At 53.7% G+C, this 27,975-nt stretch overlaps 1 protein-coding gene across 1 annotated transcript; it reads left to right on the forward strand.

The window, feature by feature from the left end:
* Positions 1-809: 809 nt before the first annotated feature.
* GPI (glucose-6-phosphate isomerase) lies at positions 810-27,852 on the forward strand. The gene is made up of 18 exons (XM_082605821.1): positions 810-1,014; positions 1,987-2,077; positions 2,415-2,483; positions 3,952-4,071; positions 9,842-9,925; positions 10,062-10,208; positions 11,020-11,091; positions 11,762-11,806; positions 13,095-13,148; positions 23,578-23,638; positions 24,063-24,106; positions 24,241-24,393; positions 25,227-25,356; positions 25,511-25,587; positions 26,761-26,889; positions 27,116-27,191; positions 27,267-27,333; positions 27,444-27,852. The coding sequence occupies exons 1-18, from the start codon at positions 893-895 to the stop codon at positions 27,577-27,579; spliced, it is 1,677 nt and encodes a 558-aa protein (XP_082461947.1). The 5' UTR covers positions 810-892; the 3' UTR covers positions 27,580-27,852.
* Positions 27,853-27,975: the final 123 nt, after the last annotated feature.

Raw genomic sequence — 27,975 nt, forward strand, 5'->3', positions numbered from 1 at the left:
CTTGACACCTTCATTCCTGGCCTGCATTATTGCTGTAGCGTCCTGTCTGTTGTCCTTACTTTCATGCCTACTGAACTGTTGGTCTGATCCTTTGTAAAACACGTCCGATGATGTCCCTCCTTTGCTTAAACCTTTCAATGGCTTCCCATCTCTCTCGGAATAAAACCCAAAGTCCTCACGATGACTTACTGCCTTCCTTCCCTCTGTGACCTCATCTTCTATCACTCTCCTCTCATTCACTCCCCTCCGGCCACACTTGCCTCTTGTTGTTGCTGAAACATCTAAGCATGCTCTCCTCGGGAATTTTGCAGTTGCTCTTCCCTTTGCCTGAACACTTCTCCCCCAGATAGTCAACTGGCTTGCTTCCTCACCTTCTTCAGGCTTTTGCTCAAATGTCACCCCATGAGTGAGTGCCTTGACCATTCTATTCAGAATTGCAACCCCTATTCCCAGCACCCTTTCTAGCTTTCCTTATCTCACTAGCACTGACCAGCATCTGATACGCCATATATTTTACGTGTCACCTACATAGCCGCAGCACCTGTAACACAAGTGTTGGAAGGAGTTGGGTTAAGTGGGTGAATGAACGAACTAATGAAGCAGGCCAGGGCTCCGCCTCTGTTCCTCAGTCACTTCCAGGCAGAGGTCGGCAGAGCAGCAGCAGCCCAAGAGGCCGCCGGTGGCAAGGTGAGACGAGCTGAGGCTGCGCACCAGGTTGCCCCTCGGGCGCGGACCGCAGAGAGGAGGGCGGGGGCGGGGACGGGGCGGAGCGGAGCCGGGGGCCTGCGCCATAAAGCTCGCTGCGCTCGCCTGTCCTCCGCCTGCCGCGCGCCACCCGCCCAGCTTTCTTCCTCCGTGCTTGTCCCAGTCCGTGTTCTCTGCTGCTCTCGCCATGGCCGCGCTCACCCAGAACCCGCAGTTCAAGAAGCTGCAGGCATGGTACCACGAGCACGGCTCTGACCTCAACTTGCGCCGCCTTTTCGAAGGAGACAAGGACCGCTTTAACCACTTCAGGTGCGCGCGCGGGGCCAGGGGCGGGGCGCGGACGTGCCGGACCCGGATGAGGCGCGCGGGGTCCGGCAGTGCAGGGCCTGGGCCGGGAGGGCTGGGCGGCGGTCTCCGGGGGCCCCCGGCTACGGATCTGGGCGCAGGCCCAGGCCGCGCCTCGTCCTTGACGCCTCCTTGAAGCAGGTTTCCGGTGCTCGCCGGAGGTCTCGGGGCCCCAGCAGCTTAGTCATGAGGATTGGGCCTCTCTGCCGCTTCCCCTCCACGGGGACATTTCTCTCCCCTCCCCCTCCACCGGTCCCTGCCATTTGAAGCAGGCCATCCCCCCGCGGTTGTGAGCAAGGGCCCTCGCCGACGCAGCAGGCTCGGAAGGGCTGCCCCCTTCCACTCGGTCCTGGCCGAGAGTGTGCTCGGGACCTTCTGCAGGGTGCGGTCAGGGTGCGACCGGCCCGGGGGATTTGCGGGGCGCCGCGATGGAAGGGGGGAGAGGTGGGGCCGTGATTCCTGCCCAGGAGGCTAGGTCCGGAGACCCGTGAACGACCAAGAAAGGGGAAAATCTTGGGGGTCGGGAATGGTCACTGGCGCAGGGTTTCGGGAGGGGAGGTCTGTGGCTCCAGGCTGGAAGCCCCTGATGGCCAGCCCTGTCATCTGGGTCCTTCCCTGAGTAAGTTGAGTCGCAGAGTGGAAGCTCTGGGAGGGAATTGTCACTCCCTGGCCTAGGCAGGGGCAGCGCACCCAGCTCTGTCTTCCCATCCCCCGGCTCAGTTTTAGCAGAGGAAAGCCTCCTCACCAGGGGTCTGCATCTTGCCCTGTGCTGCTGCTGCAGGTCAGCTTGGGGGGCGGACAGGTGACAGACGACACCACTGTGCTGGCCAGCTGAGGCTTGTTTGGATTTGGCACAGGGAGGGGTTTTTTTTGGAAGCATCTCTGGTCAGGGATCAGGCTGGGGTGTGGTCAGCCGCTTCTGCCATCTTTCTGCAGCTTGAACCTCAACACCAACCATGGGCATATTCTGTTGGATTACTCCAAGAACCTTGTGACGGAGGCTGTGATGCAGATGCTGGTGGACCTGGTAATGTTCTGCTTGGGGAGGCTTGACCCGTGACCCATGGTGTTGTGGACGAGCTGGGCTGCTGGCGTCCTCAGGTCCTTGAGCATCTTTACTTCCCCCTCTTAGTGGATCTCAGCAGTTGCCCCTGTGCCCCTGCCCCTGGCTCAGGTTCTGACCGGCCTCCCAGGGGACTCAGTGCCTGATGTCTGAGCAGACCCTTCCCAGGCAGTGGGGGAGGGCACGAGTCTGCAGCCATTTGTCAACTCCACCGGGCGCTGCACTAAGCCTTGTGCTTGGGGCCTTGGACTCCTGGTGGCCAGTGTGGGTGGGACCAGGCCTCAGTGTATTCTCTTCTCAGGCCAAGTCCAGGGGTGTGGAGGCTGCCCGGGAACGCATGTTCAATGGTGAGAAGATCAACTTCACCGAGGTGAGCAGGAAGTCTCCACAGCCTCTTCCTTCCCTTTGGGGTTCGTCTGACTGTTAGCAGCATCACCCTGTGTCCGTACCCCTCCTCTTAGGCAATGCTTTTGCTTAACCAGGGGCCTGAAGGCCTATTTCCTCAAGCAAGTTGCACAGCCTTGGGGTGTGTCGTCCCCAAGACTGCAGTCTAGGTCTGGTGAGCGTGGAATGGCTCCCGGTGTCTGCCTGGGGACAGCACCTCTCAAGGCTGCAGGGAGAGGGCTTCTCAAGGCGTGCTCAGTGCTTCTCAAGGCGTGCTCAGTGCTTCTCAAGGCGTGCTCAGAGGGCTTCTCAAGGCGTGCTCAGTGCTTCTCAAGGCGTGCTCAGAAGTAACTGTGATCCTTGCTACAAGTTGTGTTAGTGGAAAGAAGACTTGTGTCAAAATCAGCCTCCTCAGTGGGAGGAGTCAACAGGAAGCTGTGGCAAGGCCAGGCCTTGGCCACCCTGTGCCTGAATCGCTGTGGAACCCTGTAGGCATAAGAGTCACTGAGCACTCAGGGTGTCATCCTCATGATGTTATTATCCTCGTTTTACACCCGAGGTCAAGTCACTTATCCAGTGTCATTCTGTAAGTGGCAGAGCCACTATTCAAACACCCCTGCCTTTCACTGCTGGGCTAGGCTGAGAGACTGCAATCAAGGAGGGCTTCCTGGAGTGGTGCATTTGTCTACAGAATGTGGCACAGGAGTGAGGTTGGGCGGGGTGAAGGCAGTGTGGCATGAAGCCCTCCACCTTAGCCTCTCCCTGCGTTGGAGTCCTGAGATCATCCCTTCCTGTCCCCCTGGAGTCTCGGACCTGTTTCTTTCAAGGACTCCTCTGCTGCCTCCAGCTTGATGGGACTGTTGCTCTCTCTTGATAAGGCCAGACTTAGGGTCTGGTTTGGTTTCCAGTAGTGGTTGTGATGGGATGCTTGGTGAGGGAAGCTTGAGTTGCCTGTCTTGCTCCACTTCCAAAGGGCCAGGGACACTTTTCAAAAGGTGCCAACAAACAAACACCGTGTACTTTCACCAGAAAGATGAGACTGGGCTTCATGAGCCTTGGCCCTCTGTAGCCGTTCATTGCTTGTCTCTGACCTGTGTTGTCAGCAGTCTGCCTTTGCTCATTCTGTTCAGCTTTCCTTGACTTTTCACGCCCTGAACATCTGGGTCGTTGGGGCCTGTCCCAGGCCTGTTCCGGTCTCCCTCCCCTTGCGGCTGTCTGCAGCACGTAAGGGAGCGGCACACGCCTTGCCTTCCCTCTATGGCCCGGGATGGCCCCTATTTGCATGAGCGCACAGTGGGTTTTGAGTATGAGACCACGGCACCAGCAGACCTTAGGGCCTGCGTGTCCAGTGGATAAAGGGCTGAGCTGACTCTTGGGGCCACACTGCATCATGCCCAGCTGGGAGCGTGGCTGCCCTGGGGTGGAGGCCTTCACACGCTGACTCTCGCCCCCAGGATCGGGCAGTGCTGCATGTGGCCCTTCGGAACCGGTCCAACACACCCATTTTGGTGGATGGCAAGGATGTGATGCCAGAGGTCAACAGGGTCCTGGAGAAGATAAAGTCTTTCTGCCAGGTATGCAGCTGCTGGGCTGGACTTCCCCTTGGCCGTGTGTGTGCTTGTATTTGGGAATCTGGGGATTCTGATGGGCCGCCCTTCCACGCTCCTTGGAGAGGACCCCAGCCCTCAGTGCAGCCTGAGGTGGCGGTGGTCTCTGTGACAGCGAGCCGTGGAGGCTCTGCTAAGGCAGGAATTTCCCTGACCCTGTTCTCAGGGAACCCACCACTGGCAGCAGTAGAGCAGCCTCCTTCCTGAGCTCTAACACCTGTGGGCTCACCGTGACAATCTGGCCAGGACAGAGTTCTGAAAAGAAAAGTGAGGCCCCTGAGAGATGGGTTAGTCGGGGAGAGACTTGCTTCTTCTCACCTCTTTAGTCATGTGCCCTTATTGCCTAGTCTAGAACTAGATGAGATTTAAAACGGAAAATTTTCTTGGCGACACCCCAGCCAACTCTCCAGAGGCAGCTTTTATAATGTTTAGTGTTAAATCTTCCAAAAGTTTCCTGTGCGTGTACTAGCATGTCTGTCGTCTCTTCTTTGAAACACATACAGGCACACGTGTACACACACACATGCAGCTGGTCCCTGTGTCAGCGTTAATGCACACAACTGTGCTTCCTTTTCCTGTGTGGGGCTGTAGGGGTTGCCTCAGAGACCAGCTAGAGATTTCCCCACATCACCTGCCATTGCCTCAGTGTCTATCCCACGGTGATTCTGCAAGAGGTGGTGGACGTCCTCAAGCCTGGGGTACAAGGATGATGTCTGTGGGCTGGACGGTTTGTGTGAGCGTGTGCATGTCTGTACGTGTGGGTTACACATGTCTGTACGGATGCTCTGGGAGTGATAATCTAGGCTCTAGTCAGCTGGTCCCTGAGAGCAGTGTCCCCCACGTGTGGCTGGTCATCTTCAGACCTGAAACGGCAGGAGGTGATCTGGGCATCCATCCTAGAGGCTAGGCAGGCAAGTGAGTGGGACTTTGCAGGGTGAGGAAGGCTTGAGATCCTGATGAGAATCTGGATTCCAGAATGTCCCTTAAGAGTGGTTGGTGTTTGTGATGGGCTTTGGATGGGATGTAGGGTTGGGCGTTTCCAGACATCTGCTGTGAGTGGCAGAACTGATGTGTCTCGGAAGCATGGTGCTCTGTTTGGTCAGCCCTTGTGTGCTCGGGCATGCCATGTGGAGAGTGTGTGGCACTGGTCATCTGGGAAGCTGTTTCCAGGAAAGCCCTCCCTTATAGCTGGCTGCTGGATACCTGACTCAGACTGATGGGCTATTTATAGTTCAAAACAGCTGCTGAATAGCAGCAGTTCCATGGTAAGGAACACTCCCCATGGCTATGCTCTCAGAAGTTCACCAAGATTGGGTGAGGATGTTCACCATGACCTTGACTGTCATGGCAAAAACCGAAAACAGCCTGACCTCATTTATCAGAGGACTGACCAGTAAAGTCAGTGTATGTTCATAAACCATAGTCCTGGGCGCCATTAGGAATTAGGGAGCTACAGTTGCATTGACCTGCTATGCTGTTCAGGATATACTGTGAAGTTGAAAAAGGAAGTTGCAGAACTGGTGTGTTTTTGTAAGACCCCCCTATCTGATTAAATGAAGGGTATATGTAGTAATAGTAAAGATACACAAAGTTTCCCCTCTAGGATGCTTTATTATAACAAAACTCATGGTGAGATTGATTGTTGAAAAGCTGAGCAACTTATTTTCTTTCTGTATTGATGGAAAATTGCTCGTGGCAGGTGATTACTTTATTATCTAAAAGAAATAAAGTTACTGGGTCTTACTGGTTTTGGGAAAGCCATGTATACTAGTTTCCTATCGGTGTGTAACAAATAACTCCAGAATTGAGCAGCTGAAAACAGCAGTCAGCATTTCTGTTGACTGGTTCTGGCTTAGGTCTCATAAGGTTGGAGTCAAGATGTTGGCCCAGGGTTACATTCATCTGAAGGCTTGATGGGGGATGGAGGATCTGCACTCAAGATGGCTCACTAGTAATTAGTGCTGACATTTGGGAGGCTTTAGTTCCTTACCTTGTGGACATCTCTACAGGTTGAATGTCCTCATGATAAGGTAGCTGATTTTTCCCAGAGTGACTGATCCAAGAGAGAGCAAGGCAGAGTGCCTCAACATCTTTTTTTTTTTTTTTTTTTTTTTTTTTTTTGCGGTACGCAGGCCTCTCACTGTTGTGGCCTCTCCCGTCGCGGAGCACAGGCTCTGGACGCGCAGGCTCAGTAACCATGGCTCATGGGCCCAGCTGCTCTGCAGCATGTGGGATCTTCCTGGACCGGGGCACGAACCTGTGTCCCCTGCATCGGCAGGCGAACTCTCAACCACTGCGCCACCAGGGAAGCCCAACATCTTTTAATACCTTGAGGTAGCATCAGAAGTTACTCTTTCATTTCTGTAATACCCTGTTGGTTGTACAGGTCAACTCTGATCAAAGTGGGAAGGGACTACACAAGGACATGAATGCAGTGCCAGGAGGTGAGGATAGCTGGGAACCATCTTAGAATTTGGTTATCATAGTCTGCCTTCTGGCTCCCAGTGATTCATCATGTTCCTTCCACATGCAAAATACCCTGTTCTCTTCCTCTTAAGGCCATATGCCTTTACCATATCAGCTAGAAGTGAAGAACCTCATAATCTAAGTTAGGTACAGATATATCTGTATTTTCTTTAATACAACTTAAATACAGTTCCTTTTGATCTGAAGATAAGTGAATTAAGTAGAAAAGTTATTTATCCCCTACACACCCAACATACAATGGTGAGATAGGCATAGGATAACTGTTATAGGATAATTCCTTTTCAAAAAGGAAGGAAAGGGCTTCCCTGGTGGCGCAGTGGTTGAGAGTCCGCCTGCCGATGCAGGGGACACGGGTTCGTGCCCCGATCCCGGAGGATCCCACATACCACGGAGCGGCTGGGCCCGCGAGCCACGGCCGCGGAGCCTGTGTGTCCGGAGCCTGTGCTCCGCAACGGGAGAGGCCACAGCAGTGAGAGGCCCGCGTACAGCAAAAAAAAAAAAAAAAAAAAAAAGGAAAGAAAGTGGAAGGCACACAGGAAACATTGGTCCAAAACAGTTCTGAAATTGAGCAGGACTTGTGTTGGCAATTGCTTGGTTAGGACTCAAGGCCTAGGAATTTTTCCTCAAGGCTTTTGTCTTTGCCCTTAGTCATCCTTTTTACATGAAAGGTAGTCTGTGTTTGTAATTGACTAGTTTTTTCAGCTTGCTTACTGCCTATAGAAATGTAGGTTTTTAAAGATCTCTTTTCTGGGACTTCCCTGGTGGTTCAGTGGTTAAGACTCTGCACTTCCAATGCAGGAGCTCACAGGTTCGATCACTGGTTGGGGAACTAAGATCACACATATACACGCCACGGCCTAAAACATAAAAATTATTAAAGATCTCTTTTCCTTTTTTATTTTTATTATTATTATTTTTTGGCCATGCTGCGTGGCATGTGGGATCTTAGTTCCCAGACCAGGGATCAAACCTGCGCCCTCCTGCGTTGGAAGTGTGAGTCTTAACCACTGGACCACCAGGGAAGTCCCAAAGATCTCTTTTCCTTTTGTAATATCTCTGTCACTTTCAGTCCAAGCTGGTAGTGTTTCTGACAATTGAGTTATCTTAAAAACTTTGTGGGTCTCCTGTGAAGCTTACTGGGGGTGGGGGGTTCACTCCATTAAACAAAAGCTATACCCACAAATTTTTTCAAGGTAAGTCCTTTCCTACAATTGCTTCTAAGACCACAGAGACAGTACTTTTAAGCTTTTTGGAAGCCTTACCTTCAGCCAAAATGTTCTCTGTGTTACCACCTTAGTTCTTTCTGAGGTCTTAACAAAGGATTTTACAGCTACATTCTCTGCTTTACCTTTTTTTTGTTTTGTTTCGTTTTGTTTTGCGGTACGCGGGCCTCTCACTGTTGTGGCCTCTCCTGTTGCGGAGCACAGGCTCTGGACTCGCAGGCTCAGCGACCATGGCTCACGGGCCCAGCCGCTCCGCAGCATGTGGGATCTTCCCGAACCGGGGCATGAACCTGTGTCCCCTGCACCAGCAGGCAGACTCTCAACCACTGCGCCACCAGGGAAATCCTCCTGCTTTACCTTTTGAAGCTTTTTTTACAGTGCCCTGGATTTGAACTTTGCCCAAGATCCATCTCCTAATTTTAGCATCAGTTATTTTCTGGAGAGGCTGGGAATTTTCAAATCCAACGATTCCTGGCTTCTTTTTGTTTAAAAATTCTTCATTAAGCTTATTTCTCTCCTCTTGTATTTTATTGTAAGCAGTAAGAAGCCAGGTAGCTCCTATAACACAGCCTGAAAATCTCTGTAGCTAGATCATCCAGATCATAATAGATACATATTTTACTTTCCCCATTAATGCAGGCAACAGTGTTATTAAATTTTCTTTCACTACATAACAAGGATTCTTTTTCCTACAATTTTCAATAGTGTTTTCTTCCCATTTCTTTAAATCTATACCAGCAGCCCCCTTGAGGATTATTAAACCTCTGCTAACAGTCTCTTCCAATGTTTTTTAGGCTTTCACTAACTCTCCTCAAGGTTCTTTCAGCTTTTACCCATATTTTTATTTTTTTATTTTTAAAAAATATTTATTTATTTATTTTGGCTCTGCCGGATCTTAGTTGCAGCACATGGGATCTTTTTAGTTGAAGCATGCAGGATCTTAGTTGTGGCATGTGGACTTCTTAGTTGTGGCGTGCAGACTCTTAGTTGTGGCGTGCAGACTCTTAGTTGCAGCATGCACGTGGGATCTAGTTCACCAACCAGGGATTGAACCCAGGCCCCCTGCATTGGGAGCATGGAGTCTTACCCATTGGACCAGGGAAGTCCCTACCCATATTTTTAGATTTTTGTTATGGTAATACTCTACTTGTGGTACCAAAGTCTGCATTAGTTATTTATCATTATATAACAAATTCCACCAAAACTTGGCTTAAAATAGCAGTAAACATTTACTATCTCACACAGTTTCTGTGGATCAGAAATTCAGGCTTAACTGGTTGGTCTTGGTTTGGGGGTCTCTCTTGAGGTTGTACTCAAGGTGTCGGCCAGGGCTGTAGTTATCTGAAGGTTTGCTGGGTTCTCGAGGATTCTCTTCCAAGGCAGTTCCTACTCATGGATGGTGAGTTGGCATTGGCTGTTGGACGAAGGCCTCTGTTCCTCACCACACTGGCTTCTTCATACAACTGAGTCTTCTCATAACATAGTAGATGGCTTCCCCAAGCGTGAGGTATCCAGGAGAGCAAGGCAGAAGCTGCATGGTCTTTCATGACCCAGCTTCTGAAGTCACACTCCATCATTTTTGCAGTATCCTAATGGGTGCATAGTGAGCCCTGTACAGCATGGGGGACCCTATAGGAATGTGAATACTGGGAGGCAAGAATCCCTGGGGTCCATGTGGAGCTTGGTTGCATGTCTGTCATTTCTGTCCCTGGCACAGACCAGTCACAGTAGTTGACATTTCACATCTCTTGGCCTCTGTCATGTTAGGTTCTGCCGAAAGTTCGCTCTTATTTTGCAGATTCTGACAATGTTGCTGTGAGGTGGGGATGTCACCCCGCTTACTAATGATGAGAAAAAGGGTCTAGTTGGGGCTGAGTGTGGCAAGGATGTGACACTGTGTCTCAGTAGGCCTCTGATAGGGCCTGGAAGTCGGGACTGAGGTGTAAGGAGGCAGAAGTACTGATGCATTTGAGTAGCAGTTTATACTCAGGGGTCTGGGCTGATTACATCTCCCCACTCTGTGCCAGCGTGTCCGGAGTGGTGAATGGAAGGGGTACTCAGGCAAGTCCATCACGGATGTCATCAACATCGGCATCGGCGGCTCTGACCTGGTAAGGAGGGGGCTGCCTTGGGATGGGGGAGGAGGGGTCCCATCCAGGGCCTTGGTTTCTCCAGAGATGGCACCTGGCTGTTCTCACCTCTCGTGGGCCCTGGAATCTTGTTTTCTGATGCTGCGTCTCCCCACAGGGACCCCTCATGGTGACTGAAGCCCTCAAGCCATACTCTTCAGAAGGTCCCCGGGTCTGGTTTGTCTCCAACATCGATGGGACGCACATTGCCAAAACACTGGCCGCCCTGAACCCTGAGTCCTCCCTGTTCATCATCGCCTCCAAGGTACGGCCCTCAGACCCGGCCTGACTCCCAGCCCTGTGTGTGTTGGGGTGCAGGGCGGTGGATGCTTTGCCATTGCCCTGGACGCTGGACCCTCCCACCTACTCTGAATGAGCCATGCTTTGTGGATCGGGTGGGCACAGCTGCCCTCAGACTGTTCCTTATCTGGTGGCAAAAACAGTTTACCTGATGAAAGCCTGAACTGGTCCGTATGAGCCTTCATCTTAGGCCCACCCACACACTTCACTGAATGTGCGCTCAGCCTGGGACCGTTCCCATCTTTCTCAGAGATCTGTCTCTAATGCCTGCTCCTTTCTGATCCCAGAGCCATGCCCAGATAATGTAAGCGTTTTGTTTTTTGTCATCTATGCCCTGTTTACGCATATCCATGCACATTAAATATTAAGAATTCCATCTGAGTTCTGAGATACAGCCTAGTCTGGGCTGAAGGGAGCCCCAGGTGTGTCCACAGCTGCTCTCCTGGAGGATGCTCTGGCCTTTGACCTGTGGTGGGGTGGTGGGGGTGGAGGGTGGGCTCTGGGCAGGTGGAGGTGTAGCTCTTACTAGCGTTTCCCCTTTCTCTGTGAAGTCCTGGAATCACAGGATGACATTGCTACTTCCAGGCCCCTGCCCCAGACACAGCCACTGATCGTGGCTTTGTGGACACGTGGGTGGAGGTGATGGGGAGTAATTCACACCTGCATGCACTGCTCCGTGTGGTAACTGGGCACCCACACGGCCTCCGCTGCTAAGCTCTGGCTCTGGGCCGTACCGACCTTGGCTGGGGACCAACTTCTGTACTCTCTGCATGCAGACCTTCACCACCCAGGAGACCATCACCAACGCAGAGACAGCAAAGGAGTGGTTTCTCATGTCGGCCAAGGATGTGAGTACTGGGTGGGCAGTGGGCAGTGTGCGGGCTGAGTAGGACAGTGTGGGCCTGCCCGTCAGCCTGTGTGGCCACTCTTAGCCCTGTAGCCCTATTTTCCCTGAAGTTGGCAGCAGGAGGCAGCCTTTCTGGTTAAGATATTTGGCTTTGGGACTTCCCTGATGGTCCAGTGGGTAAGGCTCTGTGCTCCCAATGCGTGGGGCCTGGGTTCGATCCCTGGTCAGGGAACTAGATCCCGCTTGCATGCCGCAACGAAGATCCTGCGTGTTGCAGCTAAGACCCCGTGCAGCCAAAATAAATAAATGTTAAAAAAAAAAAAAATGGCTTTGCCAGCCCAGACAAGCCAAATGTGGCAGACCCTGCTCTAACTGCTGAGGGCCCTTTCCTTAAGGCCACTGGCCCTATGGAATCCTCTCTACCCCCGGCCCCTCCACCTTTACAGGGGAGACACCCTGAGCCTTGTGTGCCTGTGAGGTAGGCTGAGCTGCCTGGCCTCTGACCCCTCTGTCCTCTCCATCTTGACATGGGGCTCCTCCGACAGCCTCAGAACCGAGGACTGGGAGCAGTGGGTCCCCCCCGGGGCCTTGGTTTCTCCAGAGACGGGAGGGTCACTGCCCCTGGGGGGCCCCCTGGATGGGTGTGGTATAACTTGGCTCATCTCTTGCAGCCTTCCACAGTCTCGAAGCACTTTGTTGCCCTGTCTACCAACACTGTAAGTGCCCATGAGGGTTCCCATACTACCTCCCTGGGAGGGCCCAGGCCAGGTCAGGGTCATGGCCTTTCCGAATACATCAGCTGAGGTGTGTTTCACAGGTTCAGGGATCTTGGCTCAGCTGGTGGGGTAATAGGGTTGGTTGCCTATGAGGGATGTGAGTTGCAAACCATCCTTACCTTTTCTGCAAGGCAGACAAACCTCTGCTGCTCCAGCAAGGCGCTTGCAGTCAGTGGGATCACATTAACCCCACCCATCTCCCGGGCCTGGCTGATGCCCACCACATTCCACACACGTGACCTCCCCTGGCCTCTGCTACTGGCCTCTCCCCAGATGGGATATGCAGGGTACAGGTGGGGGATGCATCCCATTTCTCACATAAGGACGTTAAGCCCCAATGAAGGGATGTGACTTGTCACCCAGTGATTGCGTGTCAGTGATGCCAGGATTAGAACACGGGACTAGAACATGGTTACCCACCTGCCAGTTCCTCCTGGCCCCAGGTTGTGCAAGGTAGGGTCGGGGGCGTGTCAGCGGGCAGGGTGGGGCTGTGCTGCAGGTGTCGCGAGGAAGGCAGACCTGGCTGAGCCTTTGCTGTGTGGTGGGCTTTGTGCTGGGCAGTCTGAGCCGGAACCACACCCAGGGCCTCCTGACTCCACTCCTTCCGTGTCACCCCCACCCCCACCCATGCCTGCAGTGCTGACTTGCCTGTGGGGGGAGACAGGAGGACATCTTAAGGCTGGCCAACCACAGTACCACTGTCCACCTCCTGTGGGTAGAGCTCAGACTGGTCAGTGGAGCGTCTCCTGTGGGGTCTAGGCAAGGGTTGCTGACCCTGTCTGCCCAGGGGATAGAATAGGATCGCTCATTCCCTGCAGGCTTCCTGGGGTGCGGTCACCATCCCAGTATTGGAAGGGCTGGGCAGGTGTCCGGGCTGTATGTTTCCTGGCCTGGGAGGTTGCCCCTGCCCGTGCTCAGTTGTTTCCCAGAGGTCCCAGGGGGTCTGGTCCAGGAGGTGGTCTTGCAGAACAGTGTGTGGGCCAGGTCCTCAGGGTGGGTGTGCAGCCCCTCTCAGCAGGAGGGCTTTGGAAGCACTGGGCCACTGGTGTGCTGGACGTGAGCTGGCCTGGCATCTGGCTCTGGGGGTGGGTGGCTCCTGGTCCCGCCTGGACTCACAGGTGGCTCCAGCGCAGCGCCAGTGGTGGCACGACTCTTCATGCCCTGGAGCTCCTGTTCCTGTGCCGCTAACCCAGACTTCCTTCCTTCTCTTTCCGTCTGCCCTTTTTAGGCCAAAGTGAAGGAGTTTGGAATTGACCCTCAAAACATGTTCGAGTTCTGGGATGTAAGTAAAGGCACTTCCCCGTGGTGGGTGAATCATGTGTCCTTTGCCAAGTCAAGGCGCAGATGAGGGGCCCGTAAGGTCAGGTCAATATTTATTGAGCACCTGCTGCATGCCTGCAGCAGGCAGGAGGCCCTCAGAGAGGCTTGTGGGGCAGGAACAGCTTTGCTCTGTCAGGATGAGGGCTCCACTCCCACCAAGGGCGGGCTTGCAAGGCCAGGGTGCCATTCCCCTGGGTGCCTGCCGGCAGCACCCACTGTGGGGTAACCGGAGCCACCCCTGTCCCCGTCCCTAAGCTGAGGTTGTGAGTTATTCTCAGTGATGACCTTTCTCTGAACTACAGCCGCAATCTGTAAAGGCCAAAGGGCAGGGTGAAGCAGGAGGTGTGACTGGGCAGGCCTGGAAAGGAGCTGCAGGGGCAGCTGGAGGGTGGCAGAGAGGAGGTGCCAGGCTGGGGCCTGGGTGGGGCCCCGCTGAGCAGCTCGCAAAGCCAACGTTGCTGAGTGGCAGAGCTGTGGGCCACTCTAGTGACAGGCGGTCACACAGACTCATCTCTGCTAGAGCCACAGCTGGTGTCAAGCAGGGAGCAGGAGCTTTCCTTGCAGCTTGCCTGAGTGCAGCCATGGTGTGAGAAGGGCTCGGGTCGCAGAAGGCAGGGAAGGCTTGGAGGGCAGAGATGCGGTGCAGGGTGTGGCGTGGGTGCCTTGAATGCAGTGGGTGGGGCTCTAACACGTGACTTCGGCAGGTGTACCTAGGAGGGCATCGTCCAGTTGGGGATTTTCCCAGTGGGGCTGTTTCCAGGCCTTTATACTGGAAGCTCTCTGTTTGGTGGCAGCATCTGAAGATGTAGCTTCCTTTGAAAGCTCTAAAGGCCTGGAGTCTGGGAGAGAATTACGCCCTCACGCCCTAAGGCATCTTTTGTGTGTAATGAGTTAACTTCTTTCTAGAATGGGACTAGTTACGTACCATCCTTGGAAGAATTGAGGAGTCACTCAAATGCTCTTCTGTGTCCTGTGGCTCAGATGAGGAACCCCGGTCGAGGGGGACTGTGCAGCTTCTAACAAATGTTGCATGCCTGATAAACGAGGGGAGGCACCATCCTCCTCCTCCCCGGGATCTGGAGCCTGAGCAGGTGGTGGTCAGGGACACGTGGGGGCTCCTGCTAGCCAAGGAGCCCAGCGCAGCGGGGCTGTGTCACAGCCTGGCTCGTCATTGCCTGTAACCACCCAGCCTGCAGAGATGAGTTGGGGTGTGGCTTAGAGACAGACCTGGGTCTCCCAGGTAAGGCCTAGGAATGACAGTTGGGCACAAGAACATGGGGCTGGGGCTGGCTAGTGAGGCCCGAGTGGCCAGGGTGGACACAGTGGAGGCCTCTGCGGCCAGTCCAGACATACCTGGAAGGACCTGCCTGGGTCGCTAAGGATGTTTATTGGTGAATTGAGAAGGTGACATCTGAGGAGCCAGGGACAGGAACAGGTGAAATTTCTGGAGCCAGGGTCTCTCAGGTGAGAGAGAGGAGTCACAGTAGATACAGGGATGTTGCTCTGGCTCTAAGGTAAGATCTGAAGAGTTCAATCTGGCGTCGGTATGTGTAAGCGGTGAGGCCTGATCATCTGTGGCCAGCCACGGGGCAGCCTTGTGTGTCGGGTTCAGGCAGTCAGCACGCATTACTGGAGAGCTAATTTTGGCCGGTGATGTCTGAAGAGGAGCCAGGACAGGTACAGGTGGTATCTGAAGAGGAGGCACCAGGACAGGTAAAGGTACAGGTGAGGTCTGTGAATTCTGGAAGAATTCAGATATTCTATCAAGTGGAGTCTGAGGAGCCAAAATTAGGTACATGTTCTTTTTTGTTTGTTTGTTTATTTTTGGCTGCATTGGGTCTTCGGTGCTGCACGCGGGCTTTCTCTAGTTGTGGCAAGCGGGGGCTACTCTTTGTTGCGGTGCACGGGCTTCTCATTGTGGTGGCTTCTCTTGTTGTGGAGCACGGGCTCTAGGCGCGTGGGCTCAGTAGTTGTGTCTCGCGGGCTTTAGAGCGCCGGCTCAGTAGTTGTGGCGCACGGGCTTAGTTGCTGTGCAGCATGTGGGATCTTCCCGGACCAGGGCTCGAACCCGTGTCCCCTGCATTGGCAGGCAGATTCTTAACCACTGCGCCACCAGGGAAGCCCAGGTACGTGTTTTTTTTGTTTTTTGGGGTTTTTTTTTTGTGGTACATGGGCCTCTCACTGTTGTGGCCTCTCCCGCTGCGGAGCACAGGCTCCGGACGCACAGGCTCAGCGGCCATGGCTCAGCGGCCATGGCTCACGGGCCCAGCCGCTCCACGGCATGTGGGATCCTCCCAGACTGGGACACGAACCCGCGTCCCCTGCATCGGCAGGCGGACTCTCAACCACTGCGCCACCAGGGAAGCCCCATGTTCTTAAACCTGGATCTGTGAGTTCAGGATAGGTGTATACATTGGGATCTCTGACTGGCTCTGAATAGTGAGCATCAGGTAATGGGTGGCTGATCACTCAAGTGAGGCGTTTAGAACTCAGGATTAGGCAAACATGGGTAAGTCCCCTATGTAGGTCTCAGCATCCTGACCAGGTGTGACGGCCAGAGCTCAAGGTGTTGTAGAGGCCCCTGAGGTTCCATAACCAGCCCAAGACGTGGTCAGTGGCATTGGGGTCTGGCTGGGTTGGGGTATGAGGTGCCCAGATGAGGAAGAGTTAGGAATGTACCTGGTTATAAAAGGTAAGGACTGGGGAGTTGGGACAGGTGAAGAACAGACAGGTGAACCAACCTAGGAGCCACGTCGCTAAGGTGCCTTGTGAGAGGCTTATGGTAGACAAAGGTCTCTAGAAGTGTCAGAGGCCCAAGTCACTCAGACACTGTTTGGCACCAGTGGGCTCTCGCCAGGCTTCCCTCCGGCTGAGATGAGCAGCCAGGGATCTGTCAGGTCTCTGGGAAGAGTCTGTTCAGGTTAGGTTTGTACAGTGGGGTCTGCCGGCATGGTCTGTAAAGCCACGTCTGCTTGAGGTCTCAGAAGCTGGAATCAGACAAGGTGTGTATAACTAGGTGTCTTAGGGGAGGCCTGAGGAGCCAAGATCAGGCACATCTGGACAGAAGTGTGTTGGTCAGGTAAGGACACTAAAACCAAAGGTAGGCAGAGACAGAGCTGAGTCTGACAGGTGGGACTAGAAATCCACGATCGGGTCCAGGTCAGAACTGTGTCCTCAGGTGTTGTCCAAGCAGTTCTGGTGATGCTCAGGGCGATGGTCCTGAAGATGGTCCTGGGTCCCCTGGGAAAGGACTGAAAAGCTGGAGTTGGGCAAAGAGATGGAGCGCTGCATCCATCCATCTGGAAGGTTCATGAATTCTGGGTCTGTCTCAGGTACACAGAGCAGGTCTGTCAGGTAAGGTTTGAGGAGTTGAGGTAAGATACAGGTTTGTACTTTTGGTTCTTGAACAGGTAAGTTCTGAGCTGCTGAGGTCAGTCCCTGGTTTGTATTCCAGATTTGAGGAGCTGAGGTTCAGCACTGGTAGATAGGACTGAGTTTTTCAGGTAAAATTGGTAAAGCCAAAGGTAAGCCGGAAGTAGGTTGAAAAGCCATGTTTAGGTTCATTAAACTCTGTCCCACAGTTGAGGTCAGGCACAGGTAGGTAGAACAGATCTGTCAGGTGAGACCTGAGGAGCCAGGGTTGGGTTCATCTAGAAAGACCTGGATCTCTTAGATGATCTCTGAGAATGTGAAGTGAAGACAGGTGGATAGAGGTAGGTGTCTCAGGTGAGATCTTGGGAGCTGGGACTGGGCACAGGTGAGTAGATCTGCATCTCCCAGGTAAGGTCAGGATAGGTAGGTAGAACTGCATCCCTGCCTGTCTTGTAGAGATGTCTTACGAAGTTGAAGAGTTGTGGCCAGGCACAGGTATGTGGAATTGAGTTTCTCAGGTAAGGTCTGTGGAGTCTGCATCTGGTACAGGTTTTATCCTTGGGTCTGTCAGGGTGAGTTAAGCACAGGTGGGTAGAGCAGGGTCTGTCAGGTAAAGTCTGTGGAGCAAGTTCAGGAAACTGGGTCTGTCCAGTGAAATCTCAAAAGTCACAGCCAAGTCCAGGTAAGAAGAACCAAATGTCTTAGATGAGGTTTGACGAGCTGAGATGAGGTACACGTAAGCAGAGCTAGCCTGCCGGGGCAGTCTCAGGAGCCAGGAACAAGCATAGGTAGGCAGAGGTGGCTCACCATGTGCAGTTTGAGGGCCCAAGGTCATGTACAGGTAGGCAGAGCTGGCCGCCCAGCTGCAATCTCAGAAGCCAGGCTCAGTCACAAGTAGGTAGAACTGACTTGCCACATGTGGTCTTAGGTAAGCAGAGCTGGTCCACTAGGTACAGTGTAAGGTGCCAGGTTGGTAGAATTGGTCTTCTGGGTATCGTCTGAGGAGCCAGGGTCAAGCACAGGTAAGCAGAGCTGGTCTGCTAGATATGGTCTGAGGAGCCAGGGTCAAGCACAGGTAAGCAGAGCTGGTCTGCTAGATATGGTCTGAGGAGCCAGGGTCATGTACAGGTAGGCAGAATTGGTCCGTTGGGAATGGTCTGAGGATCCAGAGTCAAACACAGGTGGGCAGAGCTCGTCCGCTAGGTATGGTCTGAGGACCCAGGGTCATGTACAGGTAGGCAGAGCTGGTCCGCTAGGTATGGTCTGAGGATCCAGTGTCAAGCACAGGTAGGCAGAGCTGGTCTGTCAGGTATGGTCTGAGGGTCCAGAGTTGTGTACAGGTAGGCAGAGCTGTCTGGTTAGGTATGGTCTGAGGATCCAAGGTCAAGCACAGGTAGGCAGAGCTAGTCTGCCAGGTATGGACCAAGGGTCCAGGGTCATGTCCAGGTAGGCAGAACTGTTCCTTTGGGTATGGTCTGAGGATCCAGGTTCAAGCACAGGTAGGCAAAGCTGGTCCACTAGGTACAGCACAAGGAGCCAGGTCATGTACAGGTAGGCACAGCTGCCCCCTCAGTGCAGTCTAAGGACCCAAGGTCAAGTACAGGTGGGCAGAACTGGTTTGTTGGGTATGGTCTCAGGACCCAGGGTCAAGTACAGGTAGGCAGAGCTGGTCCACTAGGTATGGTCTGAGGATCCAGGGTTAAGCACAGGTAGGCAGAGCTGGCCCACTATGTATAGTCTGAGGATCCAGGGTCATGTACAGGTAGGAAGAACTGGTCTTTCAGGTATGGTCTGAGGGTCCAGAATTGTGTACAGGTAGGCAGAGCTGGTCCACTAGGTATAGTCCGAGGATCCAGAGTCATGTACAGGTAGGCAGAACTGGTCTTTCAGGTATGGTCTGAGGGTCCAGAGTTGTGTACAGATAGGAAGAGCTGGTCCACTAGCTATGGTCCGAGGATCCAGGGTCAAGCACAGGTAGGCAGAGTGGTTCCACTAAGTATGTTTTAAGGATCCAGGGTCATGTACAGGTAGGCAGAGCTGGTCCACTAGGTATAGTCCGAGGATCCAGAGTCATGTACAGGTAGGCAGAACTGGTCTTTCAGGTATGGTCTGAGGGTCCAGAGTTGTGTACAGGTAGGAAGAGCTGGTCCACTAGCTATGGTCCGAGGATCCAGGGTCAAGCACAGGTAGGCAGAGTGGTTTCACTAAGTATGTTTTAAGGATCCAGGGTCACATACAGTTAGGCAGAGCTATTTGGCTAGGTATGGTCCGAGGATCCAGGGTCAGGCACAGGTAGGCAGAGCTGGTCCACTAGGTATGATCCGAGGATCCAAGGTCAGGCACAGGTAGGCAGAGCTGGTCCACTGGGTATGGACTGAGGACCCAGGGTCAAGCACAGGTAGGCAGAGCTATTCTGCTAGTTAGGTTCTAAGGATCCAGGGTCATGTACAGGTAAGCAGAGCTGGCTGGATAGGTATGGTCTGAGGACACAGGGTCGCATACAGGTAGATAGAGCTGGTCTGTTAGGTACAGCATAAGAAGCCAGGGTCATGTACAGGTAGGCAGAGCTGGTCCGCTAGGTATGGTCTGAGGACCCAGGGTCATGTACAGCTAGGCAGAACTGTTCCATTGGGTATGGTCTGAGGACCCAGAGTCAAGTACAGGGAGGCAGAGCTCGTCCACTAGCTATGGTCAGAGGACATAGAGTCACGCACAGGTAAGCAGAGCTGGTCCACCAGGTACAGTCTCAGGACCCAGGGTCAAGTACAGGTAGGCAGAGCTGGTCCATAAGGTATGGTCTGGGATCTGGAGTCAAATACAGGTAGGCAGAGCTGTCTGACTAGGTGTGGTCCAAGGATCCAGGTTCAAGCACAGGTAGGCAGAGCTGGTCCACTAGGTGTAGTCCGAGGACCCAGGGTCAAGCACAGGTAGGCAGAGCTGGTCCACCAGGTATGGTCTGAGGATCCAAGGTCAAGCACAGCTTGGCAGAGCTGGTCTGCTAGATATGGTCCAAGGATCCAGGCTCAAGCCCTGGTAGGCAGAGTTGGTCCACTAGGTATGGTGAGGATGCAGAGTCATGTACAGGTAGGCAGAGTGGGTCCACTAAGTATGGTCTGAGGATCCAGGGTCATGTACAGGTAGGCAGATTGGGTCCACTAAGTATGGTCTGAGGATCCAGGGTCAAGTACAGGTAGGCAGAGCTGTTTGGCTAGGTATGGTCCAAGGATCCAGGCTCAAGCCCTGGTAGGCAGAGTTGGTCCACTAGGTATGGTGAGGATCCAGAGTCATGTACAGGTAGGCAGAGTGGGTCCACTAAGTATGGTCTGAGGATCCAGGGTCATGTACAGGTAGGCAGAGCTAGTCTTCCAGGTATGGACTGAGGGCCCAGGGTCATGTACAGGTAGGCAGAGCTGGTCCACTAAGTATGGTCTGAGGATCCAGGGTCATGTACAGGTAGGCAGAGCTGGTCTGCCAGGTGTGGACTGAGGGCCCTGGGTCATGTACAGGTAGGCAGAGCTGTCCACTAGGTAAGGTCGGAGGAACCAGGGTCATGTACAAGTAGGCAGATCTGGCCCAGCAAATGTGGTCTGAGCAGCCTGGGTCAGAGGCAGGTAGGCAAAGCCTGTCTGCCAAGTATAGTCTTGAGGAGACCTAAGGAGTTACGGTTGAACACAGGTAGGTAGGCTTAGCTCTTTCAGGTGTTGGATTCAGGCAAAGGTATGTACCCTTGGTCTTTTGGCGATGCCTGAAAGACCAGGGTTAAGCCTGGGTTGGCAGGGCGGCCTCAATTCAGGCCCACGGCACTGGGGTCTTCTGCAGGTAGGTGGGACTCTGTGGGGCTCATAGCAGATACGCAGCCTCTAAGTTAGACGTGAGTAGGTGGATGTGGCTCCTCTCAAGCAAGGACTTTGGGGCCAGCTGTATGTATGCTTGGGTCTTGCAGGTGAAATCCTTGGAGCATGTTTCTGGCTCGGGTACACTGACCCAGGTCCTAGAAGTTAGGCCTGGGGCTAATCATAAGTAGGTAGAACCACGTCTCTCGGTGGGGCCTGCTGAGCACAGATATGCAGAGATGTTTGCATCTGATGAGGTCTGAGGCTCCTCACTGAGGTGCTGGTGCCCAGGCTAAGCAGGGGTTGCTAGTGTTGGATCTGTTTGTGAGATGAGAAAAGCCGAGTCAGACACAGACGGTGGACCTGGCTCTCTCATGTTAGGCCTGGGAGCCGAGATCAGGCCTGTGGAGAGAGAGCTGGATCCCTTGGGAAGGTGTGAGGAGTCTGAGTGTTGGGCTCAGGGAGGTGAGCCTGGGTCTGTCAGTTGAGATGTGAGGGGTCAAGGTTAGGGACAGACAGGTATGTGAAGCCCGGGTCATTAGCTGAGCTGTCTGGAGCCTGCCTCTGACAGGTGTATAACCCTGTGGTCTGAGGTACTGGAGTTGAACACAAGTAGGTAGAGTTAACCTCCCAGGTGAAGCCATTGCATCCATACCCAGGGCTGCTATGTGGACCTGGCTTTGTCAGTGAGTCCATGGATCAGGGTCACATGGGCAGAGGTATAAACACGATCTTAGGTGGGTATTTGTCCCTCGGTTCAGGTACAAATTGGCATCCCCGGGCTTGTTAGATGAAATGAATGGGGCAGGATCTAGCCTAGAAATACGTAATTGGTATGATTGGTAAGGCCTGAGAAGGTGGGTCAGACACAGGTAGGATCAGGCATGGTCAGGTGGGTAGAGTGGACTCTCATCGAGGGAAAGGCAGTCATCGTAGGTATGTGTACCTGTGTCTACCTGGGGAGGTGTGCGGAGCCCTTGGGTTCAGGTAGGAGAGGTAGAATGAGCTGAGCCATGTCAGCCACCTGTTCTTAGCACCCTGGTCAGGTGTGATGGGCAGAGCTCAAGGTGTTGCAGAGGCTTGAGGATCTGTAACCAGTCCAAGGTGTGGTCTGTCACATTGGGATCTGGCTGGCAGGGTCTGAATTAATCAAGTGGGGAAAGAGATTGGATTATACCTGGTTGGAGAAGGTGAGGTCTGAGGCTCTGGGGCAGGTGAGGCACAGAACGTGGAACTGACTGCAGAGCCACATCTCTGAGGTGTGGTGTGAGAGACCCACTGCAGGTGAAGGTGAGGTCTAAGGACGTGTGTCCGCAGCTTGAGGTCTCAGAGGCTCAAATCAGACACTAGCTTTGCTGGGCTCTCCCAAAACAAAAGTGAAGTCTGAGAACCTGACTTCAGTCAAGGTCAGCAGCCTGGAGTCTGTTGGTCTGAGTGCTGGCTGTCTGCTCAGGCCAGTTTCTGGATTTGAGTCTATTGGGTGAGATCTGAGAGCCAGTGTCAGGCATGGTGTGGTCTGTGGGACTGTGACAGTCAGGTAAGGTTCCCCCAAACCCAGACCCTTTCTAGGTAAAGATCCCCATCATTCATCTTACTATCCAAGCCAGAAACATCTGGGCCATATTTGATTCTGTCATTCTTCCAATTCATCCTTTTTAATTGAACCTCCTGAATCAGTGGTCTGCATCCCTGCCACCCCCATTCAGGGTAGCATCATTCTTTGGACGACCACTGGGGCTCCTAGGTGGTCTCCTGCTTCCATTCGCACCTCACCCACAGACTTCTTGGTTCTCCAGCCTTGCCTCTCAGCTTCTACCCTCCAGTTCTCACTCCTTCCTTCATCTTCTAGATTGTGCTATACTTCTTCCTGCCCAGCCTGTCTCGTCAGGCTTTCAGGATAGAATTAAGCCTTAATGCCCCAAGGCATCCATTGGATGTAATGAATTAGCATCTCTCTTTTGCCTCTAGAAGAGTGCTAGCCTTGGACCAACCTTGGTAGTACTGAGAAATTGAGTCACTCAAAGCATTTTCTGTGGGCTTAATTCTCTCACTGTTGAGAAAGGCTGCTCTTGCTGCAGGACCTTTGCATATGCTGTTCTGGCTGCTGGAATCCTTCTCCTCCCTCTGTGCTTCCCTGGGTAACACTTACTCATCCTTCACATCCAGGCTCAAGCACCCTCAGAGTCCTTTTATTCTTGGTTTCCTTTCTCCCAAATACTTTATCTCATTTTCACATTTATTGGCATGATTGTTTCATTTATATCTTTCTCCCCCGTGGATTGTTTGTATTGCCTATGCTAGGAACATGGTAGGTGTTCCATAAATAGTTGTTAGGAAGACGTGACTGGAGATCTGAGAATTCTGAAGGTAAAGTGGAGTCTGCAGTGTGGCATGAGAAGGCACAGTGTGAATGGTAGACCTCAGTGTGTCTTGGGCTGAGGCTGAAGATCAGTCAAGCCTAGGTATGAGCCACTGGGCCTGTCAGTGTCCCAGGAGGCAGGGCTAGGCACAGATAGGAGGTGCTGGGTCTGTCAGTACAGCCTGAGGAGTGGGGAATGGGCACAGGTATGAGGCACTGGATCTCTCATTGTCAGAAGTGGCAAGGCCAGGCCCAGGTATGAGACATAGGGTTTATCAGTATCTGAGGAGCAGGGGCCAAGGCCAGGTAGGAGGTGCTGGGTCTTTCATTGTTCAAGGAAGTATGCATGGGCACAGGTATGAGGCGCTGGGTCTCTTAGTGTTTAAAGAGGCTGGACACAGGTACGAGTCATTGGGTCTGTCAGTGTCCTTGGAGGCACAACCAGACACAGGTGTGGGATTCTGACTTGTCAGTGTCCAAGGAGGTGGGCTAGGTGCTGGGTCTGTTGGTGCCTGGGGAGGCCGGACCTGGCACAGGTATGAGGTGCCGGGTCTGTTGGTGTCTCAGGAGGTGGGGTCAGCCACGGTAAGGTCTCTGGTTGAGTCTCGTGGCTCTGGTCAGTCCCTCGTATAGTCTCTGCCCTGTTGGTCGGCCCAGTAGTTGCCGGCGCCTGGCCTGCTGTCTTGCTTCCCAGAGGTGGGTTGGCCCCAGGGCCGCGGAACTTCACCTGTAGCAGAGCATGGTTCTCAGGGGGCAAGTTCCGTGGCAGGAGGGAGGGGGGTGGGGTGTGCCAGCCCTTCCTCAGCGCCTTTTCCTGTCTCTCCTAGTGGGTGGGAGGCCGCTACTCGCTGTGGTCAGCCATCGGACTCTCCATTGCCCTGCACGTGGGTGAGTGTGCGTGTTTGTGTTTCTGTCTCGGGAGACCGTGTTGCAGTCTGAAGTCGGGCTGGGGGCTCGTGTCCCTGAATACCTTCCCGTTCCCACAGGCCGCTGGCCTCTCTGCCCTTGGCTGGAACATTTCTTTCAGGTCAGGTGGGAAGGGCCGAGTTTCCTTGCGGGTTTGCAGGTTGGCCTTTCTCCCCGCCCCTCACAACTGCGGTCCTGCTCGCTCCTCCACACCAGGTGGCCTTAGAGCTGCCTCTGTGCTCAGGGGTGACTCTGATTAGAGGGGCTTTCTACAGGCCCAAGTCCTCCCAGATCCTGTTTCTTCTGGCTCCCCCTCCAGCCTTTCCCCGGTTCCAGAAGAAGCTCTGCCCACGTCCAGGAGGCGTAGGGCATGACCATTTCTGTTGACGCTGCTTTTGTGTCGCAGGATTTGACAACTTCGAGCAGCTGCTCTCAGGGGCCCACTGGATGGTAAGTGCTGAGGCTTGTGTTCTCTGCCAGACGCTGGCCGGAAGCTTGTGGTTGGTCCAGCTCCCGCCCCCTCGCCCTCACTCCTTCCCTCCTGGGAAGCTGCTCAGCCCCCACCCAACCCGTTCTCATTTCAGGACCAGCACTTCCGCACGACGCCCCTGGAGAAGAATGCCCCCGTCCTGCTGGCTCTGCTGGGCGTCTGGTACATCAACTGCTTTGGGTGTGAGACGCATGCCATGCTGCCCTATGATCAGTACCTGCACCGCTTTGCTGCCTACTTCCAGCAGGTACCAGCTGCCAGGCCAGGCCTTGGGTTGGGGGGCCCATGAGCCTGGGTGCCCAGGTTCCTGCTCCTCCAGGGGCCTTTTCCTCCATTACCCTTGGGCATGTCCAAGGCCCACCTGTGCTCCCCATCTCATGGAGAATCTTTGTAACCAGGATCTGTGTCAGTTGAGTTTGGCTACCGTGGGAGGGGCATGACTGGCTATCATGGTGCCCTGGCCAGTCAGACTCTGGCTTGGCTCAGGGCATGTGCCTCAGCCAGGTCACTTCTTTCTTGGACATCACCCGACAGGGTGGGCCACAGCCTGGGACCCCCATGGTTTGCACTGCCTTTGTCCCTCCAGAAAAGCAAGTTTACACCCAGTCTGTGGTGCCTCTTTGGGCTACTCACAGCCCTCTGCCCCTGGAATCTCCACAGCCCCCCTAGAGCAGCCCCTCTCCCAGTGGATCCTGTGACTGGAGGAGGGGCTGAGGCTCCCCAACGCCCAGAGTCTAGTTGGGGTGACGGCCCTCAAAGGCTATACAGTCTGGATTCCAGCCTGCCTCTCCATTAAGAAATCAGTTGAAGATTTTGTGACCCGTTTCTGCTCTTAGGGAGGTCCTCCCTGGACCTCCGTGTACAGCTTCTGCTGGTCATGGGTCCTTCAGAGCGGTTAAAGCCAAAAAGCTTGTGAGCTGTGCCCTCCCAGGTGAGGGGACATAAAAGAATCATGCCTGCCCATATCTCCCAGGGCCAGGGCAGGGCAGGCGTGCCTGGTGCATCCCAGGCTGGTTTTGGGCATGTGCATGAAGGAGCAAGACTTGCAGATCGATGACTGGGTTTCTGGCCCCATTCCAGGGTGACATGGAGTCCAATGGGAAGTACATCACCAAGTCCGGCACCCGTGTGGACCACCAGACGGGCCCCATTGTGTGGGGGGAGCCAGGGACCAATGGCCAGCATGCCTTCTACCAGCTCATCCACCAAGGTAGGCCCCATCTGGCCTGGGCAGGAGTGCTGCTGGGGACGGGGAGGGCACGCCAGCAAAGACTCCTCCGTGAGGTCAGCGTTCTCCTGTAGGCCACATGGGTGGTTCCCACGGGTGGGGATAGACGCCTGGGTGACCACAGTGCCCTTCGCAGGTACCAAGATGATACCCTGTGACTTCCTCATCCCTGTTCAGACGCAGCACCCGATAAGGAAGGGTTTGCATCACAAGGTAAAAGCCCTCGTCCCGACCCTCTTCATGCTGTCTTAGGCTCACATTACACCCAGACCTCTTAAGACTGATGCATTAGTCAGCAGTACTAGTTTTCTGTTCCTGCCACCACAAACTTAGTGGCTTAAAGACAACACCCATTTATTATCGTGGTTTCTGTGGGTCCCAAGCCCATCACGCCCTCCTGGGTCTCTGCTCAGGTTCTCACAGGCTGAAGTCAAGGTGTCGGCAGGACCGTGTTCCCTTCTGGAGACTCTGGGGGGAAATCCTTTTCCTCATTCATTCAGATTGTTGGCAGAATCCATTTCTATATGGTTGTAGGACCAAGACCTGGTTTCTTTGCTGGCAGCTGGGGGTCGTTCTCAGCTTCTAGAAACCCCCTTGACTCGGTCTCAGAACCAGCAAGGCTTGGTTGAGTCCATCTGAAGCTTCGATTCTCTCCTGCATCTTCTTCTGTTGCATCTCTGTGGCTGACTCACTTGCCGTCCTCTTCTGTTATTTTTAAGGGCTATGTGATTACATTGGGCCCACCTGGATAATCTCCCTGTCTTAAGGTCTGTAACCTTAGCTCTGTCTGCAAAATCCCTTTTTGCCATGAGATATAATATACACAGGCGTTAGCAGCAGGGGGCAAAGGTCAGGGAGCCAAGATCTTGCCTACCACAGCACCAAAGGGGAAAACCACCCAACTCCTGACCTGACAGAGTCCTTGAAGAGGACCGATCCTGCCTTATCTTGGCTGTGCAGAGTAGCATGGGTTACTGTGGGCACAAGCTTTGGACTCAGGAGTCCTGGGTTTGAATTCTAATTCTTCCCCTCTGTCCTTCTGGGATTCAGTGCTGTTGACTTGAGGAAACTGATGCTCAACTAGAAAAGAGATGACGCCTCTCCCGCCTCAGGATCTTAAAAAATAGATGTTGGTAAAGTTCTTAACAGGGCCCTTGGCAAGTAGTACATAGTCCTTGAAGGGCAGTTATCATCGTTACCTACTTTCCAGTGTCAGCAGACGTGCCCTGTTGTCCCCCCTTGCTCCAAATAAGCTCCAGAGTCGGGGCAAGCAGCCTGACCCCGACTGCTGAGACTAACCCTGACTGGGCAGTGCCAGGCAGTCTTGTCCATCTGCCTGAAGCTCAGACAGTGCTTCAAAATGGTACTCGATGTCTCTCTCGTCAGATCCTCCTGGCCAACTTCTTGGCCCAGACTGAGGCCCTGATGCGGGGTAAGTCGACAGAGGAGGCCCGGAAGGAGCTACAGGCTGCAGGGAAGAGTCCAAAGGACCTTGAGAAGCTGTTGCCCCACAAGGTCAGCACTTCTCCTGAAGTGGGCTTTGGGTGGCATCCTGGAATTGGAAGGATAAAGTTGTGTGGCCAGGGCAGGGGCTCGTGGAGTGCCTTGCCTGTCTTGCACAGTAGGAGGGGCTGTCCTCACAGAGCTGCCCATCCCAGCCTCTGGGGCAGCATGTGCTTCCCTTATGAGGAGTTAGGAATCACGACTAACTGGGGGACATTTTTCTGGGTGTTTTCTGAAGGTCTTTGAAGGAAATCGCCCAACCAACTCTATTGTGTTCACTAAACTCACGCCATTCATTCTTGGAGCCTTGATTGGTAAGTGAGTGGGGAAGTCCCGGCTTCGGGTAGGTCGGACTGGGCTGGTAGAGCCCTAACGTGCTCCCTCCACAGCCATGTACGAGCACAAGATCTTCGTTCAGGGCATCATCTGGGACATCAACAGCTTTGACCAGTGGGGGTGAGTTGCTGGCCAAAGGGGAGGGTGGGGAATGCCTGTGAGTTGGCTGGCGGATTTCACTAGCAATGTCGGAAGCTTCCTCATACCATTCTTTCTCCTTTCCCTGGCAGAGTGGAGCTGGGAAAGCAGCTGGCTAAGAAAATTGAACCTGAGCTTGATGGCAGCAGCCCAGTGACTTCTCACGATTCTTCCACCAATGGGCTGATCAACTTCATCAAGCAGGAGCATGAGGCCAAAAGCCAATAAACTCGTGCCCGGCAGCAGTCCCTGTTGTGACTGGTCCTTCTTGTCCCTCCTGCCCAGAGTCTGCACTGCATGGTCCTGCCCAGAGCACCCTCTGGTTTCGGGCTTGGACCACAAGCCCTTTGGGGGAAGCTGGTCTGGAACTGCCAGCCTCACCCTCTCCATGTCCAGTCCCCCTCTGTCTTACAGTTGGCTGAAGTGTTGCAGTGCAGCTGATTTTTCTGACCTATGTTCATTGTTCATATACCAGGTAGAAAATAAAGATGCCACAAAGGAGATTGTAGGCTTAGCCTCTTCTTTGTCCTGAGATGGGGCTCTCTGCAGGAGTTAGGGTACCCAGTAGGAGTGTTTGCCTTGACTGAGGCTTTGCTGTAATTGGTGAGCAGGTTGAGAATGGAG

Source organism: Mesoplodon mirus (assembly GCF_964341445.2).
Source record: "Mesoplodon mirus genome assembly, chromosome: 19".
Taxonomy (NCBI): Eukaryota; Metazoa; Chordata; class Mammalia; order Artiodactyla; family Ziphiidae; genus Mesoplodon; species Mesoplodon mirus.

What these genes read in the sequence shown, in the direction of transcription:
- GPI (XM_082605821.1), top strand. Translation starts at nt 893, where the DNA reads ATGGCCGCGCTCACCCAGAACCCGCAGTTCAAGAAGCTGCAGGCATGG. An exon ending in GACCGCTTTAACCACTTCAG is followed by an intron (nt 1,015 to 1,986) that starts GTGCGCGCGCGG and finishes ATCTTTCTGCAG; the next exon opens with CTTGAACCTCAACACCAACC. An exon ending in TTCTCATGTCGGCCAAGGAT is followed by an intron (nt 11,092 to 11,761) that starts GTGAGTACTGGG and finishes CATCTCTTGCAG; the next exon opens with CCTTCCACAGTCTCGAAGCA.